Here is a 20082-nt window from a genome sequence, read left to right as displayed (position 1 = left end):
GCAGGCTTTTCATCATGAAGAGAAGTCACAGTGTCAGGGAATTTGGAGGTCTCTCTTTAGAACGAAAAGGCAAAGACCACCAAGGAGAACGCAGTCTCAAAGAAAAATGATGTCCCCCAAACTGGAACCACACGGGGGACCCCATTAATCACCACGCGTGCACGCAAACCCGGACAGCGTCATTTAAGAGCCAAGTTGCGTGGAACAATCGGCCCGCGACACGGAGGCTGGAGGCTCTACGTGTGAGAACGGAAAATGAAAGCCTGGAAGTTTCGATTCCATTTTAAAGCAAGTCTCGGAATTTGGTTTTGATCCCCGGAGATGCATCTCGCGCGTTCCAGGTTCCCTCGGTTCACTACCAAATCAGAAACAGAATTCTCCTCTGCGCAACTTCTCAGATTGCTCAAGAAAATATCCTCCCTGTCTGTCAGAGTGGGGGAAACGGGAGAGGACACCAGGCCTCAAGCCAGATCAAAGCTATCCTGGTGAGTAAATTAGACGTTTGGCCTGTCTCAGGATGAAGAGCAGACGGTCTGGGGAAGGCCGGCGCGTTAGGGATGTCCTCGGTATTTGGTGAGAAGGGGTGGGCGTCGTTCAGATCTAGGCTCACTCCCTCTGAGCAGAACCCTGGCCTTTTCTCATCCTAAGCTCTTATTTCCTAATATTTCACATTTCATTAGCTGGGCTGATTGGCTCTTTTATTCCAGCCTATTGAGGAAATTCTCCAGGGAACCTCAGCTCAGGCAGACTTTTGGCCATGAGTGACAAGTCTTAATACAACCCTGGAGTAAAGAGTTTCTATCTCCCTGATATCTTGCGATCGGTTTTATTTTGAAGGGGCCATATTGTCTCCTAGCTGTTAAAAGAGCAACCGAGCAGATATTTTTAAAACATGAAATGATTCTACTGTCTGTTACGTTGAATTTGTTTCTGGTGTGGAGTTTGATTTGGATGAGGAATGTGCCAGAAAAGCTGTTTCAAACACAGCGATGGGGGAATGAAGGCAGAAAATAAATTTTCAATGTGTCAATGAATAAAACAGAAGAAGCTGATTTATTAAGCACGGCAAAATAAAATGCAATGGAGGACCAATTCATGCTCCCTGGGTTCAACCGAAGTCTGGTCTAAAACGCAGTCGTGACCGAGGAGGCCACACAGCACTCCAGCCCCGTATTGCTAGGGGAATCTGGAGGTGAGACGTGCAAATGGGAGGTTGTGCTTACAAAGGTGAGGCCACTGTCGCTGGAGGAGTCTGCCATCATTGATGATTTTTGCATTTCCATCATGTTCAGCTCTGCGCTAGGTAGGGAGCAGAAGCTTAGTATTTATTGGCTAAGCTGAATTATTTACATCAAGCTCCCTCAGACTCTACTTGAAGGCCCTTTAATTATTAAGAAAGAGTTCAAGGTTTTTTTTTTGTTGTTGTTGTTGTTGTTGTTTTTGTCAACTTTCCAAATAAAGCTCACATACACTTAGAAGCCACCTACGAAAGAGTACGTGTGTGTACGTGTGCGTGTAATCCAGGGCCTAAAGTAGAGCTCTTCCTCACCACCGCTGTTGCAACCTCATGCTGGATGGCTTAGAAAACCGTCACCACTTGCAACAAGGGGGATGACACACAACAGGTGTTTACATGTGTGCACACGCATGTGTGTGCATAAAACTACATTTAAAGCCACAGGACCTCTGCACACTAGGTACACTATTAACTCAGGAAGTGGGAGGCTCAGAGGGAACAACTTGCCCAAGGAGGTGTAGCTACTAAAGAGATGGGTAAGTGGGAGAGGATAAAATCCTGACATGGCCCCCAAAAAAAAGGTTGAGTCACAGGGGGTAGCCGTCCGTGAAAGCCAAGATGGCCGCTCCAGACCACCAGCGGCCATGGCAGTGGAACTGGCCTTGAGATCCAGTTCCCATCAGCCAGTGGGCATCGACGCTCTCCTTCGGGCCACAGTGGAAATTAGAACTTTTGAGGAACAAACTGTCCTTTCCTATTTTTAAAAATCTTTTTAAAGATTTTATTTATTTGAGAGAGAAACGAAATGAGAGAAAGCAAGCATGAACAGGAGAGTGGGGAGCAGGAGAGGGAGAGAGGGAAGTCGACTCTCCACTGAGCAAAGAGCCTGATGTGGGGCTCAAACCCAGGACCCTGGGATCACGATCTGAGCCAAAGGCAGACACTTAACCAACTGAGCCACCCAGGTGCCCCTGTCCTTTCTTCTTTTTAACATTCGCTAGAGATGATGATGTGTCCAACCTTCCAAACGCACTACAGATATCTGGGTTTGCTCGTCTTCCACTTGAAAAATAATAACATTTCTCAGATCGAAAGAAGAAACAGAGAGATGACAGAAATCAACCCCAGCGCGAACGGTAGCTGTAACGGAATAACGACTGGGGTGGCGGGGAAGGGCGGGAGTGGGGAGCGAGATGTTTCTGCAAAAAAAGAAAATGCGTAGCTGCTTAGGAACCCTGAGAGCAATAAGAGAATTCCTCCACATGGAGTTGGTCGCTCAGTCCAAGCCTGAGATACTCCAGGCGGCAAGTCTGTTTTGAACACAAAAAATAACATGACGTCAGGAGAGGGCTGAGCACAGCCTATCTTCTCAACCCTTGGCTCACAAGACCCCTCCCAGGAGGAACCCGATCCCTGCCACATGCCAAGCCCTAAGACAAATTACTAGAGGAAAAAGGGCAAAGGTTGAATGAGTCCCCGAAGAAAGGGATCATTTCATGACAGGAGGGGCTGGGGAGAGAGGGAAGCTTTATTCCCCAAACAGAACCGGGGAGAGATTTCAGGACGCAGTGAAGGGTGACAGACCAGACCTTTGATGCCCTTTGACTCGAACAAAGGTTGTAGGTACAGCTTTATCACGTAGCAAGAGTCCTGTGGGCCATTTCCTATGCCAAATATTTTACCGTCAAATACCGTTTGCTTTTCACCAACCGACCAGAAGAAGGAGTTTCTCTTAAAGAAACAGAACACCTTCCTGTCTTCCTGTAGCTATACAAACAACTCGGGAAGGTCCCATCCTTCCCAGTGTCTGATGGTGATTTATGCACCAATATTTACTCAGCTCAGGCTCTGGGAAGGAACATGGCAAAGTCTTCAACCTCACGTAGTTTCCAATCCAGTGTTTCACAAACAGTTTCCAATCTGTTTTTCCAAAACAGACAGCACGAAAACGTGCAACGTCCTAAATCGTTCCAAGGACACGAGGAAGAAAATCGAACAGATAAAAAGAGTGGGGGATGGCAGTGCCCTGATTTTAAGGGAGGTGGGAAAGAAAATCCTCCTTGAGCTGATGCTCTAGAAGAGGCATCAATTAAGGGCTATCTGGGGGGAACAGTGCCTGAACAGATGACGCTCGCCGCAAGACAGAGAGCCCTGGCTTGGAGGTCTCACAAAAGGCGTAACCTGGAGGAGTTCAGTGCTGATATCCTGCCCCAGGACCCAGCAATCCAGACCGGCAAAGAGCTGCAGGTTTTTGCAAGAGGACGGATGGTCTGAGGGGATTGTGAGAGGGTCTTACAACATGAGAATTAAAATAAATCCGCCAAGTAGTGAAAAATAATAGATAACTACATATTCTCTCTGGATACACACACACACAGACACACACACACGTGTGTGTATTTTATCACTGTGAAAAGTGCCCCACATGGGCCAAAGCAGCACCATCACTTGTGGACGCCACCAGAGCAGGCGTCCTTTGAAAGAACCCAGAGCACGACCGTGTACCGGCGACAAGATGGGCGTGGGTGTCCATCCTGACTGCTAGAAATCCAGGCTCTACCACTTCCTGCCTGGCTTTCTTTCACCTTTCTAGCACTAGTTTCTTCATCTTTAAAGGCACCTGGTCATCCTGGGGGGAGTTCTGAGGATACTAGGAGATGGTCCATTTAATATGCACAGTGCCATACCTGCTACGAATTGGAGGAGTAACAAAAATTCCACATTTATGGCATGTTAATATCACGGTGAATGTATGATGTATTCAACATGGAATAAGATGTATGTATTATTATTAATAAAACCATACTGATTTGATCACATGGCTTTAGAATAGCCGGGCATTTCAACTGATTTCTGTTTAGCTTACGGGGAGTTTCCTGTTGTAGTTGTCTTGGTATTTTGGATGCTTCCCTCGCTGTAAAGAGACATAAGGCCATGACTGATGTGAATCTGTTAAAGCATGAATGAAATCCCAAGGTCCACGACTGTACAAATAACAGGGGCAGGACACCAAGAGACAGAGATCTGGCTGTTTGGAAACCCAGGGCAAGGTTTTCCTGCTTACATACCATGACAAGACATTCTGTTGAAGGCAAGTGAAATTTATTCAAAGTGCTTTTCCAGAAGCAGAGAGATCTTTCCTCTCTTCTGAATCCTTGGCATTTGCCTGGGTCAAATCACAAAGGTGCTCTACAAATAAGACATGACAAGCGTGCTCTCCTGACGAGGGCTGCCAATGGCACGAGGAAATGGATAGTGGGGGGAGGAGAGCCCCAGAACAAAGGGAGACAGACGCCGCCATTTCTGCAACACTCAATCACAATGCCGTAGCCAGGAAGCGGGCATCTCCGAGGGACCCAGGGCATCTGGTTCAAAGCCTGCTGGAGAAAAGGTCCCAGGCACAATGCAGGATTATTTGTCATTCTGACATCTAGGAGGAAAAGGGGTCAGCTGGACCCGAAAAGGCTGACATCGTTGCCAGCTCTACTCATGTTCAAACCGTTAACATGTTCATGTTCAAAGTGCCTTTCTTTATGGGGTAGGTGGTGCAGATCGCAGTATTTTGTAGATTGGAAAAACAGAGGTGCCACGAGAGCCCTGATTAACAACAGTTGGGAAAACGGCCAGCCTCGCCTCCCAGGATTCAGAATGAGACACTGTCCTAGGGAACAGTAGCACTGGCCACTCCTGAGTGGTTCATTGCGCCAGTGCAGTGTGAGTCCCTTATGTCTAGCACCTCATCTTCCCCCCAAAATCAATGAGGCTGGCAAGGGTTTTGCCTGCATTTTACAGATGGCGTAACCAAGACTCAGTGAGGTTCACTGAGCCACTGAGACATGTCTGAAGCCAGAGACTCTAGCTTGGAAGAACTATCAAACTTCCTCTCCAATTTATGGTGATCTGGGGAGTCTCACAAAATAAAGAGACTCTAAGAACCGGATGGAGAAAAATTACTAACAGACTGCTGTGATGAATGGGAGAAAGAGACCGAACAGAAGGTAGAAACAGGTTTAAGTTAAATATATAGAGTGAGTCCATAAAGGTTTTGGTATCAGAAGTAGCAAGTCCGGAGAAAGCGAAGTCTGGGGCGCCTGGGTGGCTCAGTGGGTTAAGCCTTTGCCTTTAGCTCAGGTCATGTTCCCAGGTCCTAGGACCAAACCCCGCATCGGGCTCTCTGCTCAGCAGGGAGCCTGCTTCCCCCGCTCTCTCTGCCTGCCTCTCTGACTACTTGTGATCTCTCTGTCAAATAAATAAATAAAATCTTTAAAAAAAAAAAGAAAGTGAAGTCTCTTATGACGGACTGGATTCACCCAGTGACTGGATCACTCTGTCCTTTCTCAGGAAAATCCTAAATGACCATCTGTCGTCGCCGAGGCCGGGGCAGTCATAGCAGCGAGCACAGCATCATAGCACGATGGGGGCCCAGGAAGGTCAGGGCTGGGGAGCAAATCTCACATAACGATTTTGAGGTCTCTCTGTCCCTACTGCGTTCTCCCATCCAGGACCCAGAAAACCCTTCCTTCTCCTTGGAGATTTTGCCCGCTGGATTGTACATTTCTCTTAAGAAAGGCCTTTATGAACTTCGCAATTCCCCCTCCATAGCAACCAGCCCACAAGCAAAAACAGGAGTCAATGGGCATATTTGCTTCGAAGCAATGGCAAGTTTGCCTTCAGACCTGAGAGGTACTGGAAGAGAACCCTTACTCCAGAGAGCTCCATCAGGATTTTTATGATGCAGAACTGACGGATGCCACTCAGATTTAGAGGACCGTGACCCTAAGTACTGAGAGACAAGCATATCTGAGAGCATAAGGGGTACTCCTGGATTATAACATTTTCCTAATGAAGGTAAAACATGGAATGTCACTTTTCATTACAAAAGCCAGGACACTGTGAAACTTGTCACCTCCATATCTTCTCCTTTTACATCTAACTTTGTACTGCAGGGTCATGTTCACTAATGAATGATGGAGGTGCTTAAAAGTGGACTCATGCATGTGGGTTTTTTTTTTTTTTTCTTAAGACTGTATTTATTTATTTGAGAGAGAGAGAGTACAAGCAGAGGGAGGAGGAGGCTCCCCACTGAGCAAGGACCCCCCCCCCCACCCCGATGAAGGACTCGATCCCAGGACTCTGGGATCATGATCTGAGCTAAAGGCAGATGCTTGAACGACTGAGCCACCCAGGCATTCCCAATGCATGTTTTTTAATCCAGTTGTTGTGGAGGAATTAGGGAAAGATAGGGGTATTGGGATATGCATATAGGTAGGCACTTTCTACTTCAATCAATCAAAACAATGCAACTAAAGAAGTTAGTAAAAGATAGCTAAGAAGTCACACATGACAATTACATAGAACCAGGAATCAAGAAGAACTAAAAGGATGTGAAGGAAGCACGACATAAAGCAAGTTGTATCATATCTCCTGTCTCTCCACTGCTGTGTGAAAGTCAGAGGTGACCCAGATTTCTGTGAATCTCTAAGACTTGAGAGCAGGGTCTCAGCCACGGCTGAAAAGTATCAAGGGAAGCAGCCTAGCTCCACGTTAGAAAGACAAACCCTGAGACAGTTTATAAAACTAGGATCAAGAGCAAGGTGTTTGAAATTTTCCATCAGATGCACCCAAAAAAGCCAGAACCTTCCTTGAGCGAGTTACCAATGAACAGGTGATGGAACAAGGACACTTGATACTTGGGTTGAGCCAGCAGCTGACTCCCACATATTACTGTCTATTTCTGTATACTGCTTGTACGTATGAGTTTATGGTTCTTCCTTTTCACCGGGAAAGATAAATGAATAAGTCGTGACGGACACTCAAATGTTACGTACTATTTTCTTGTCGTACGACTCTCCGCTGCTGTATGTGGTGGCCAGTGTGGACGAACACTCTTCCAGGTACCAAGGCTTCTTTCCACTCTCGGCCGTGCTGCTGATGGAGATGGTGTAGATGCTGTTGGTGTAGCCATCACAGGAACAGTGGTCTTTGCTCCTTCCACCGTTTCCTGAAGCCCAGACAAAAACAGAGCCGAGGCCTCTTCGCCCCTGTTCACAAACAGAAAAAGTTAAATGACAGAAGACACAGATCACAGACTCTAAGTGCAGAGAGCAATAGCAACAGGGCACATCAAATAGCTGTAGGAGGGGTGTGATGCTATTTTAGTAATGCACTGGATGTAGGCTGTTTTTTGAGGTCACAAGAATTGCTTTTTATCATATATATATATATATATATATGTTTTTTTGTTTTGTTTTGTTTTTGTTTTTGTTTTTGTTTTTTTTAAAGAGAGAAAGAGAGCATGAGCCTGTGGCAGGGGTGGTAGGGAGAGGCAGATGGGGAGAATCTTAAGTAGACCCTGTGATGAGCGTGGAGCCTGACCCAGGGCTCGATCTCATGACTCTGAGATCACAACCGGAGCTGAAATTAAGAGCTGGACACTTAACTACTCACCCACCCAGGTGACCCAAGAGGAGTTGCTTTCAGAAACTAAAATCTGTATGTAATGTATAGCCCAGTGACTCCAGTTAATAATCCTGTATTGTTTATACGTAAGTCGCTAAGAGAGTAGATCTTAAAAATTCTCAACACTAGAAAAAAAAATATAACTCGGCATCGTGAAAGACTATGGTACTAGACTCACTGTGGTATTCATTTCCCAATATATACAAATACCAAAGCAGCATTTTGTATGCTTGAATATAATGTTACATGTCAATTACATCCCAATAAAAAACCCTAAAATAATCCTTTTCACACGCCACAGAGAGGTCACAAAAGTACCAATGACAACAATAAGAGGTCCCACCACGGACCAGGCACAATTGTAATTGTTTTACATGAATCAGACTCAACTCTTCCAATAACCCTGTGGGAATGCTATGATTTTGTCCTTATTACACAGATGAAGACTTGAGCTACAGAAATTAAGAAATGTTCCCAAGGTCATATAGCTAGAAAGTGGAAAGACAAAATCTGAGCCCCCCAGCCAGACCGCAGAGTGGGCATGTCATTAGCTGTGATTACTACAGACCTATACTAGGGCTACGAGTCTCCTTCCACATGAAATGGTGCTCTTCTGCTCCCTCAGTCAACATATGAGCAACATGAGGAGTGGAGAGGTTGTGCTCCTATCTGCTGGTGAGGAGCAGAACTAGGGACAATGAGCCTTCCAGAGCTGTGTCTCCCCTATGTATGCAATGGACACTAATTATGAAGGATGTTAATGGATGCTTCCAGAGATGAAAAAAAAAATTTCAAGATTAAGTATGTTTGGGAAATTCTAAGTTAAGCAAAATGAAACAGATTTCCCTACTGTAGAACTCAGTGATTGTTCTTTGCAAAACTCTATGGGAGATATTATCCGGTGCTTTTTTTCCAAACATATTTGACGGTGGGATACTTTCTTCCACCCAATCCGTGAAATTTTTCTTACAAAGCTAGGAGATGGGGTTACAGTCTTCATGTCAAAATGTGGCATCCATCCATGGTGTTTCCTGAGGTTATAAAATAATTAAGGAGAAGAAGCAAAGTAGAACATAGATGTACCGAAGCATAAGGACTAGTTAGTTCTGTAAGATAAGATCTTCAGAAGAAAAGAGAGAAGTTGGCCAAAGTGATGTGTATCTTTCTGAATAGGTAGAATGGAATCCCTCAGAAATTTTACCTTTTTAAAACTGGAAGTCACCCTGAAGGACACACAGGCCAAATCTATCATTTGGTAATTAGGGAGTGGAACCGAAATCACTAGCTGGTGATGGCAGACACTCTTTTTTTTGCTTCCAGGCCCTGGCTTTTATGGTTTCAGGTGGAAGGAAAGTAGTTTGGGATGTGGTATTGGAATTTTTGGTAAAAGAGCCAAAGAAAGAGAGACGAGAAAGAATTTGAAATATCCTTGATAAACTGTCTCTGACCTCAAAACCTCAAGAAACAGAATATTTATGACATGATTTGACCTGAACGTGGATTTCTTTTCGTCTTTCAATGTGGAAAAAATGCAATATGATCGCACAGGAATGGGAAAAATTTGTGAAGAGAGAGGGAGAGAAAGTTCTGGATACTACTGCCACTTGATAGCTGGGTCTGGTTTACCATCCTTCAGGCTGTCATCAGACTATTCAGGAAATGTACAGAAGGATGCAAAATTCACTCAGCCATCATAAATGAGGGATTTTGTTCAATGCTTTGTAAATCTCTAGAAGGAATTACCGCTCACTATGGTGTGGACAACCAGACTGAGAAACTCTAGTGACTGACTCATACCCTCACCTCAGAGAGAGAACATCATAGCCAGAAAAGGAAGGGTCCAATTCATCATCAATATATACCCTCTCTATCACAGACTGAGGGCCTGTGTTGCTGGTGAAGACGTGGTCACACTGTAGCTTTATCTGACAGGTCCACAGAATGTAAGACATAAGCAAAAACCACTCCTGGTTTAAACAGCACTGGCGCAGATAATAGATTAAGAACCACAAAACCACAAAAAAGCACGTCTGGCGCACACACACACACACACACACACACACACATACCCATTCAAAATTATGACTGGGTGCCTTTGCGTAAAATTCACTGAAAAGATCTTTAAAAACGTACTCAGTTTTAAAAGAATATTTAGTAAGAAAATATTTAGAAGGTAGTTTTGACAATGTAATTACAAATGGAGGATACAAAATGATGTAATATGGTCTCAGTTTAGAAAAAGAATGTATGTGTGCCTCTATGTGTGTGTGTGTGTGTGTGTGTGTGTGTGTGTGTGTGTGGTGTGTTTAAAAAGTTAATGTGTATAAAGTTAAACGCATAAAGTTACCATAAAGTGACAATATAACAGAACTTAATTCTGTTTGGTAAGATTAGGAAGGATTTTTTTTTTCTTTCTTCTTCATACCATCCTTCCATGACCACATGCAATTTTTATAAACAGAAACAAACGCATTTATTCCCCTCTTACGAGGAGAAACACAGGGCCAATTCTTAAAAGATAATTTTTACTTTATGATCACAAGAGGTTTTACACACAGAAGGTTCATTGTGCACTAAAGAGACTAACATTTATAGACATTTATTATGCACCAAGCACTATACAAACATTATTCTGCACGATTTAAGTCTATATCATTTCACAGATGGGTAAACTGGGGCTCAGAAATGCTCATGAATGCTAGGGCCAGACCTTGAAATCCAACTAGAGCTAAAGCCTGCGCTCTTCACCCTCAACAATAGTCTTCTTTTGGGCAAAAAGAAGGCTGGTTGGTGGTTGCCGTATTATTTTTAACCAAAGCTCCAATCTCTTCATTGAAGTCTGGCTTTCAAATCTAAGAGCAGACCAGCCCTCTAAGCACTTTCCGGATTGGTTGCAGAATTAAAATGATAAGAAAGGAGGCTTGTATGGATGGTCCTGAGCATTCTAAGGAAAAGGACATAGTTTCAGCTGCAAAATTCTGCCTAGAAATCCCAACCTGATCGGAGCTCCCTCAGAAGTAGGACCACATGTTACTCCCTCATGGTGGCATCCAGGGAGGACACCACTGTAAAGGAAACAGGACTTATTATGGAGTCCTCTGGAGATTGGCTGGGTTGACAGAATGAATGGCCGAAAGAACAGTGGGTTGCCACTGCCCTGAAAATGCCCTTTACAGATAAGAAGTGATATCCCTCTATCAAAGATAATTTGAGGGAATTACTTTATAACTGGGTATGGTGAAGGGAAACATCAAAGGACAGTATGAGACCAATAACTATCCCAACCCCCCATAGGATAGAAAGAAGCTGGGGAGTGGTGGGGAGGGGTTGTCATGGGAACTGGAAACAGAAGGGCTAACAGGAGTTGAGACATGACTAGGGGACATACCAACCCCTGCTGGCCCTGCTGGGAGGGGACCAGGGGAAAATGTACTGAGACCCTTATCTCTTTCTTCTCTCCCAACTTTCTCCCAGAAACCAGAGGACCTGGGAAGTCACATGGATCATTTTCCCTGAGCACAGAGTTTGTGGAGAGATGGGGAGAGAGCATCTGGAAAATCCCATGGGAGACAACTGGCATTGTCCTTAAGGTATGTTATGGAGTGAGTTGCGTCCCCTCCCCTTCAAATTCATTTGGTGACACTATAACCCCCAGTGTGACTATATTAAATACAGTGGAGACAAGCAAGAAGGTGGCTGTCTCTCAAGCTGAGGAGAGAGGTTATCACCAGAACCCAACTCTGCTGGCACCCTGAAATCATGGACTTCCAGACTTCTAGCCTCCAGACTTCCAGAAAATACATTTCTGTTGTTAAGCAACCCAGTCTGCAGTATTCTGTTATGGCAGTGCAAGCTGACTCACACAAGAGGGGCGGGGGAGATAGAGGGTGGCCTGCCCCCCAAGGAGGCAACAGAATATATAGACACCGCTGCTACACTATCCACCGGGCATTCTGACCCTTGTGCATGTGTGTAGGGTTTCTGATTAAAGTCCCAGAAATAAACAGGCTAATTTGTGGGCTGAAAATGCCATAAAGATCTGTGCTAAAGATCTATGGGGTTAATCTGAAACAATTAGCAATTCAAAGATTTATTTACTACAGATGCACAGCAGATTCCCATTAGAGTGCAATATTCAGAAAATCAAAACATATGTGGCAAAAGAGAATCTAGACATTTCTCCAAAATTCAGAGTAATTGAAGAATTAAATCCTAATGTGGGACGTAGGGAGAAAGGAAGGTGGGCAGAGTAGAATAAAGAGTAAAGAGTCTTAAGACACATATTTTCCTGAAGTGTAGGAAATGAAATTTTCAAGTATTGTGATTGCAACTGGTTATTTAAATATGGCTTTGGATGAAAAAAAAAAAATCTTCCAGTTTAGTTGAGTACTAAGTTAAAAGTAAACTTAAGGCAAAATATATTGTGAAATCCATAAAAGACCCATTTGGCCAAACTCTAGTCTTTTTCACTGTGTATTTAATTCTGCATGTGTTTCTTCTCATGTATGCCCTACAAACATCAATTTAAAATGCCCATAGTTTTATTACTAAAGACTAGATAGGAACTGAATTTCTTGTGTTTCTGGGGATCAGAAAAGGCTACTTTATGCTGTGTTACCAATTAAGTCATATGCCTCAAGCCAGGTTTTGAAATCTAGAGAGTTGAGAGAACCACATTTCTTTAAAATGCTGTGATAATTTTCCAGCCAATGCAGCTAGATTGTATTTGGAATTTTAATATTACTTTCTTTCCCCTATCACTTAGAAAATATTCTTGAAGGGGCATGAATAAGTGAAAAAAAAATTCTTGCAGGGGCATGAATAAGTGACCAGAGACTTTTGAAATACAAAAAAAGAAAAAAAAAAAAGAAAGAAAAAAATGTGGCTGGACATTGTGCTGGTGCTTTCACAAATATTAGTTAATTTAGAGCAATTCCAGCAAGTCAGATATGTATTTTACAGATTAGAAAACCAAGTAACACTAAGTAATAGGTAAGCCGTCATATCACCAGAATGTGGTAGAGACAGAGGATGGAGGTCCCAAGGACACTGATCAGAAGGCGCGGATCTGTATGTGTCAACACAAAGCGACAAGATGATACAACACATGATAAGGAAATTTCCTTTATCTGTGACATCTTCCAAGCATAGCCTGCGTACCCAATTACTAAAGCCCTTTACCATTCCACTTGCCATCTTTTTGGGTGTTCGTTCTCTCAATGAGAAAAGAGTATCACCCTCCAGGAAGCTCTTCTACACTCGGATAAGAGATTTAAAGGGGCTTGAGACCAGAAGAGGCACAGGAACGACAAGGACAACTATAATATGTGGTAGCTGAGATATGAAGAACTGTTCATCTTTTTTAAACAGAATCAATCATCTTTTTAACAAAATCAGTCTGGTTCCTCAACAGAGCAGGTTCACTAACAAAAACAGGTCTGGTCTAGAAACATAATATAAAGGCAAGATGACAACAGCACACTTCCAAAAGGTTTTTCTAGTTCTCACACGGAATGTCCCAGAATTCTAAAATATTTATTACTTCTTAAAGTTAATAGTTAATAATCCTTTGAATCATTATCACCTGTAGAACAGATGATTCACATGAAAACAAAGGCATCTTAACAGTGACCTAAAAAGTAATCCAAGAAGAAATACAAGCCATAATTGAGGACATGTCAGGAGCAGATAGTCACTCAATGCCTGGAGAAAACTTTGGTGGGACAAAGTCTTCTTTGGGAATGCAACAAGAAAATGTAGTCATGATATAGATTCAGTAAGATGTCTTTGGGAAAGACTAAACCCTGTGACTTGTTTCTTCAATCAGTTCCTTGAAGTAGGATGGGGATTAGGGTAGGAAAATTAATTACAGTTGACCCTTGAATAACGGGTTTGAACTGTACAAATCCACTCATATGTTAATTTTTAAAATAAATACAGTATAGCAGTGTAAATTTATCTTCCTTTCCTTATGATTTTCTTAATAACATTTTCTTTTCTCTAGCCTACTTTATTATAAGAAGACAGTATGTAATACATATAACATACACAATGCACGTTAATTGACAGTGCTTTCAATAAGACTACTGATCAAGTAGTTAAGCTTTGCGGGAGTTCAAAATCATACATGGATTTTGGATTATGTAGGAAAACAGTGTCCCTCATCTCCACATTGTTCAAGGGGCAGCTCTAGGTGAGACTCATCTGGATCCAGGGAAGACAGTGGGTCACTCCCCACCAAAACATAAGGGAATCCAAGATGACAGATAATGAGATGTTCTTAAAGAGTAAAAGGAAAGGGTCCTCTGAGGGTGAGGAATCTGGAGGTTAAGTGCTGCTTTGTCTATACTGTGCCAGAGTCCTAAATTTGTTAGAGTGAGGACTCTACTGCATTGTCTTCCCTCACCCAGAAAATACACAAGCGCAACCCTTATTTGTATGATTTACTCACTCCTCGAGTCAGAGTGCCTGATGTAAAGAGTATACAGGTGTCACTGCATTCTACTTCCGCTCTCAGAATATTTCATTCTTGTGCTCTCAGAATCATTAAGTGAAACAGAAGAACTACTTCCAGGAAAAACCAAACTGTCATCAATAATGGTTTATTTGGTAATTGGACTGCAGCCAGCAGCTCACTAATCCCACTCATTTCCAAGCAAACGTTCTAGGATTGAAAATGCTTAGCAATGCTTCCCAAAGACGATTTCAACAGATAGCCAACACCTGCTGATGTTCAACCTTCCCTGGGCCCCAGTGCCTAACCCAACTGCTATTCTTAATCTATTCATACCCACTTTAGCATGTCCACACCCCAGGCTGCCATGTAGCCCTAAGTCCAATTTGGTGGAAGGACTGTCGAAACATCGACAGACTGACTTACAAAAACACTCTGGGGGTGGGTCCTCACTCTTCTCATTCTATGCTATTTACCCTACGCAAGCATGGTTGATGATTGAAAAATACTGAAAATACATATGCAGTTATTTTTTTAAAGCACTAAAAAGTGATGTGAAGAAGGCTTTTGTGAGTGTAAGCTGTTTCTCCCCATTTTTTGTCTTCCTAGCTTTTCTTGTGTGATAGGACTTCAGCCTCTCTTCCCCTTCATCTCAACCTCACCCATCTTTTCCACCCCTAGTCAGGTTTTCTCTCTTCTCATTTGCTGTGTACATGATGGGTGGCTCATCTGTGAATACTAAGCATTTTCTAAATGTTTTGTAGGCTTTTTAGTATGTTGAAAATATTAGATGCAGTTATTAGCTATCCTATTATTTTAACAAAAAGCCCTCTTATATGTTTTCTAAACACACCAAAGGTAGATAAATTCCCCTTATAAAGGAATAGAGAACTCAATTTGTGACTGTGGAATTGACTATTGGTGATGGTATTTGCAAGCATTTCTGGTGAAATGATAAATTCATTTATACTTAGAAGCTACATCTTTTTACAACATTGTTCACATTCTAGTACCTGAACGAGTAGCCTGATGTCCTCAACTCAGGGAACCTAAAGGTGACTTTAGCTCAGTTTTATAAAAGGAATTTGGAAAAAATGGTCAAAACAAACATAAAAATTAGTTAATTCTATAAATTCATAACTTCCCCAGACTCAGGTTCCTGATAAAAGGCTACATTTATGTTTATCATGTGCATAGAAAAAAAAATTTTTTTTTAAAGTGAGTTTCTTATTCACCCTATCTGCCAGAGTATAAATTTAGGAGAATATCCATTCATTAAAGGCTTGGTAGGACCAACCCTGTCCTAGAGCTGCCTCTTCCTCAGAATGTTAACATTGAGAGTTTGTACACATAATATAGCTTTTGACAGTTTATCACCAAAATGCACAATGGTGTGGTCCTTGACGTCCAACAACAGCATTACAACAGTGTGGACTTCTTTCGCTTTATTTGTGAAGTATAACTGGAAAAAGAAAATCAGTCTTTCATGGAGAAAAGGTAGAAGATCTAGGAGGAAATAAAAACCAGGTGTGTTTACTAATGGAAATACATACGTTTTCAAGCAAAGAATTGTACTGCTATGATCCTTTAGATAGTCTGTACATTTAGGAACTTTATATAATGAAAATTTGGGGCTGAATCATGTGCTATAGATATTACTTAAAATTGGACCTATGAGAGGTTCATCTATCGAAATTTTAAATTCCTACATTGGAAAATAAAGGAAATGAAGCTGACAGAGTCAGAACTAGATGGGTCCACTCCCACCTTGACTGAAATGCTGGTCCCCACTGACTAGGAATGCAACGGGGGTGTTCCTAAAAGTGCGTAATAATATGGTTTAGGGAAACCTGCTGAACGGTAGTGGATTGGACAAAACAAAACTCCTTTCTCTTCCTGCCTTCTCCCATTTGCCAAATCAACAATTCCCAAATAATTGTCTGCTATTAATATTTTTTCTATGGTCAACTCATAATAGTCAATCCTCCATTTTTTTCTCAGGCCTTGTTTTTCTCATCGGACTCAATGAAACTCAGCGAATCCAGGTTATTATTTACTTCTGGTCACTCCCGCAGCCTCCAAGATTTAAGCCCTGCTGAAGCTGTATTCCCATGGCCCGGGGTGCCTCAAAAGCTGGCCCGGAGGAGGAACATGCAAATTATGTTTCTCAATTCCTCATTCCAACCCGCTATAACAATACCTGTGAATCTTATATGCTCTCTGAACTAATCACAATATTTTTTTAAATAATTTTTAAAAAGATTTTATTTATTTATTTGAGAGAGAGAGAGTATGAGTGGTGGGGAGAGGCAGAGGGAGATGGAGAAGCAGATTCCCTGCTGACCAGGAGACCTGACACAGGGCTTGATCCCAGGACCCCCAGATCATGACCTGAATGGAAGGCAGTCATCTAACCAACTGAACCACCAGGTGCCCCATCAGACCGATGCAGCCATTCTGGGTACACCCACCATTCCCGCATTTCCATTTTGGGGAGAAAAAGACGGCATATGTGAGAAAAGTTTCTGTATCTTGGATCATCCCAGAGCAAAGGCAAAATCATGCTCAGGATTGTTTTAGCAGAAACAGGTTTATGAAATGGAGAAAGACATTTCCAATATTAATATTAGGTACCTATTATGAAACAGCCCAGGAAGATACCACACCTTTAAATTTCTATTAAACGAGTTAAATTTGAAAGATTCCTTTCAAAGAGAATAAGGAAGTATTTACTATCAACAGAGGAACGAACGGAATTTATTGCAAATGTTTGGAAAGTCATTTGGAAAGGAAGACAGAGGGAAACTCTAGCTGTAATGAAGGGTTCTACTCTTCTCTATGTTAAGGTACAGAATGCTTCACCATGGTGGACTGGTCCCAACTCCCAGCTTGGGAAAGGGAAAACAAGCTGTCCACTGCCCCCTCCACAAAGCCCACCAGGGGGTTTGAAGGTCACAGCCTCAGTCTTTGTGAAGCAGCCCATAACATTTCTGAAACACAGAAAATCAGCCCTTCATAGTTTCTTCCCATAAACACAATCCTGATATCAATGAAAGCAAATCACACTTTTGAAAAGATGACACTTGATACTAAGCTTCTATTATTTACAAGATTCTGTGGTAGATACTGAGGTCCTTAAAGATTCATCAAACATGGCCTCTCCTCTGAGGAGAAGACAAGCAGTATGTCTGAACACTGCATATGTGTGGTCTCAGCCAGTCTTATGAGGGCTCACAAAGAGCCATTATCATAGTTTTTTTTTCTTAGGAAAGCAGACGCTCTGATAACTTAGTAACTTAACCCGGGTCAAAACACTGGAGGGAAACCAAGAAGATTTCAACCTCTCTGTGACTTGAAGGTCAGTACTTTCTACATTGTCACAGCTTATCTCCAAGGAGGACGAGAAAGAGACAATACAATGAAGTTGAGAATATGCCAAGTCAGTTTGTCCCAACCATGCTTCCCAGGAAGCAAGAGGTCCCTGTGGTAGCGTCCACTTCCCTGACCATAATGACAGCTACCATTGACAGAAAGAACGGACACAGATAGGCCCATACAACACACCTGACAGGAATGGATTCACACAACATGTTGGTGAAGACGACAGACCGAGTCAGGGCCACACACATGCTTCATAATGGTCAGGTTGCCTACTTTGCTAAGACTTAGTTTCCAAGTCTATAAACTGGTGAGGTCCTATAAGAACATCCTTATTCCTAACCCAAGTGGTTCTCAGAATTAAGTCCTCATAATGTCTACAATCCTGAATATTTAAGTTTGATTATCTTCCTCTTAAAAGAGGAGAACCATAGCTCAGGGCAAATGAACAAAATCTGTTATAAAAGTCCTATTTCCTTTAAAATCATTTGTTATTATCAACCCAGTCCAATTTATCCTTGTTTATTTCACAGTGGCCTTTTTTTTTTTTTTAATCCCAGCTACTTCCAAGTTTTGTTAAAGAAAATTTCAATTACCTTTCTTAAATTTATGCTCTGAATCACAGAAATTCAAGACTGGTCTGGACCTCAATTTACCCTAATCCAATCCCTGTATGATTTTTGTATTTTCCCTGTAACTAGGAGCATCCAGACTACAGTAGGATGATGCCTATGATAAGGGCTTCACATCCTTCCCTATATGTCAGTATATATAGGTCACAACATAGGAATCGAAATCTGATCCTTGGATAACAGATAACTTGGTCAAGATTACAGAATGTGAAACCACATATGTATTTACAGAGACAAACGATTCTTTGTTTCCAAAGTGGAAAACCTTAGGTTGGGTCCATTTGGCAAATCCCTTCTTAGCTTTGTTACAGTCCCAAAGACACAGAGTTTCCACCAGGATACAGTTAAATACTAATGGAGGATTTTTAAAACAAACCCCAGTTAAAGTCAATTTTGATTACGTGGAGCCAGTATTAAATAAACTCCCTTGTCTATCTTTGCCTATCCATAGACTGTTTCAAAGTTTTAAAACATTTGCCAACTAATTTAACAGCAATCTGTCATTTATTAAAATCCAAACTGGTACCAAGCCTGCTACAGCTAGATGTGTATCAGATAAAATTATATTCTTCCCAAGTGGAATTGGTTAATTTTATTATGATTATTATTACTGCGTTTATTATACGAGCTCATTATACTTCTTCTCTCCCCTTCTGGTGAACATATGCCTTTAATTTAAGGGTGGAGAAACGTGTGTATGTGCACGTATGAGCATATAAGGGTCAGGGTGTGCTTGTAAAGAAACTCTGTGTTTTCAGCAAACATTCCAAATATCCAATCAGGTGTCATATCTGGTAATTGAAAAGGAAATTGATGATGGGAAAGGGATACATTAACCAGAGATTTCATAAGAGGCTCAACAGTCAGGCATGTAGTAATAGATGCTCATCAAAAGTCCTGCTTTCCATTTGGAAAACAGAGAGGATGGCAGGAAGGGAGATTAGGGGCCAGTCATCTGGATTTCCCCCGATTTTGTTTCCCCACCCTTGACATTGATTCTGTTATGAATGCCCTGGAAGGCTTTCATGGATAATCCCAAAGAAAAAGGATCTGGCATTGAAAGTATACTTGTAGATAGTGTAATTAAGTGAAATCTAGACTCTATGCTTCTAGAATATGTGCAATGAGCCACACGATTTCTCCAGCTCTGAGTAAGATAAATGCCAAATCAGTGCTTGGTATGTAATGGGAACTCGAGAACGATTTCTTGAGTAAGATAATAAGGGAAGTACTGCTAATCTGAATAAAGGGTTGTGTGATTATGAAAAAAGCAAGAGATTCAGTTCTAATTTTTTGCTTGTTTTCTAAAGGATGTTATAAAATACTCTTGTCAGAAAATCTTGAAAAGCTGTCAGTGTGCGAGATATCTGCTGACAAATGTAAAAAGGTACCAAGTATTAATAAATTTAATAACCCAAATGGGGGGAAAAAAAGAAAAATGACTGCAAGGCAACTAGACTGAACACAAAAAGTTTTGTAAGTATGTGCTGTTTAATCTGTCCTCCTCATCGTTTACAAGATTCTAGCCACTGAAGGGACTTGGGGAATTTGCTTTACACTTTATTTAAAACATTTATTCTACATTACATGGTGAGTTTCCCAAAGGCAACAGCTTAGTGCTATTCTTCTTTCACTACCAGCTCACCAAGTACCCGGAATATTGATAATCACCCAAGGTGGATGTCTCCTGAATGCAATCAGGAATACATGAATGAATAGAGAGCCTATCCAAGAAAAGCTCAGGCAGTTAGCTTCTTATTCTGATACCAAGTCTCGGGTCACTTATATCTGAAACACTGTCAATGGACTCATTCATGTTATAAAACCATTTTCCTATTTAGAACCTTCTGGGTGGACAAAGCAAAGCGTTTCCCCTGAAGGAAGTCTTTGCCAAGCATGCCGAGGAGGCAGGCCAAAGGTTC

The 20082-nt window shown here is 42.0% G+C and overlaps 1 protein-coding gene and 1 long non-coding RNA gene across 4 annotated transcripts in view; one reads left to right on the top strand and one right to left on the bottom strand.

The window, feature by feature from the left end:
* PCSK5 (proprotein convertase subtilisin/kexin type 5) overlaps positions 1–20082 on the bottom strand; it is a 449308-nt gene that overhangs the window by 254871 nt on the left and 174355 nt on the right. For all 3 annotated transcript variants that reach the window (XM_082694464.1, XM_082694465.1, XM_082694466.1), the window contains exon 8: positions 7066–7278. In XM_082694464.1, the coding sequence (XP_082550590.1) occupies positions 7066–7278 (213 nt within the window). The remainder of the gene's footprint in view (positions 1–7065; positions 7279–20082) is intronic.
* On the top strand, positions 3–16412 carry LOC309845957. The gene is made up of 3 exons (XR_014301620.1): positions 3–485; positions 11171–11286; positions 16152–16412. It is a non-coding gene; the product is annotated as an uncharacterized lncRNA (long non-coding RNA).

The sequence above is a fragment of the Mustela nivalis genome, assembly GCF_964662115.1.
Source record: "Mustela nivalis genome assembly, chromosome: 13".
Lineage (NCBI taxonomy): Eukaryota > Metazoa > Chordata > Mammalia > Carnivora > Mustelidae > Mustela > Mustela nivalis.
This window is presented reverse-complemented; position numbering and strand designations above follow the sequence as displayed.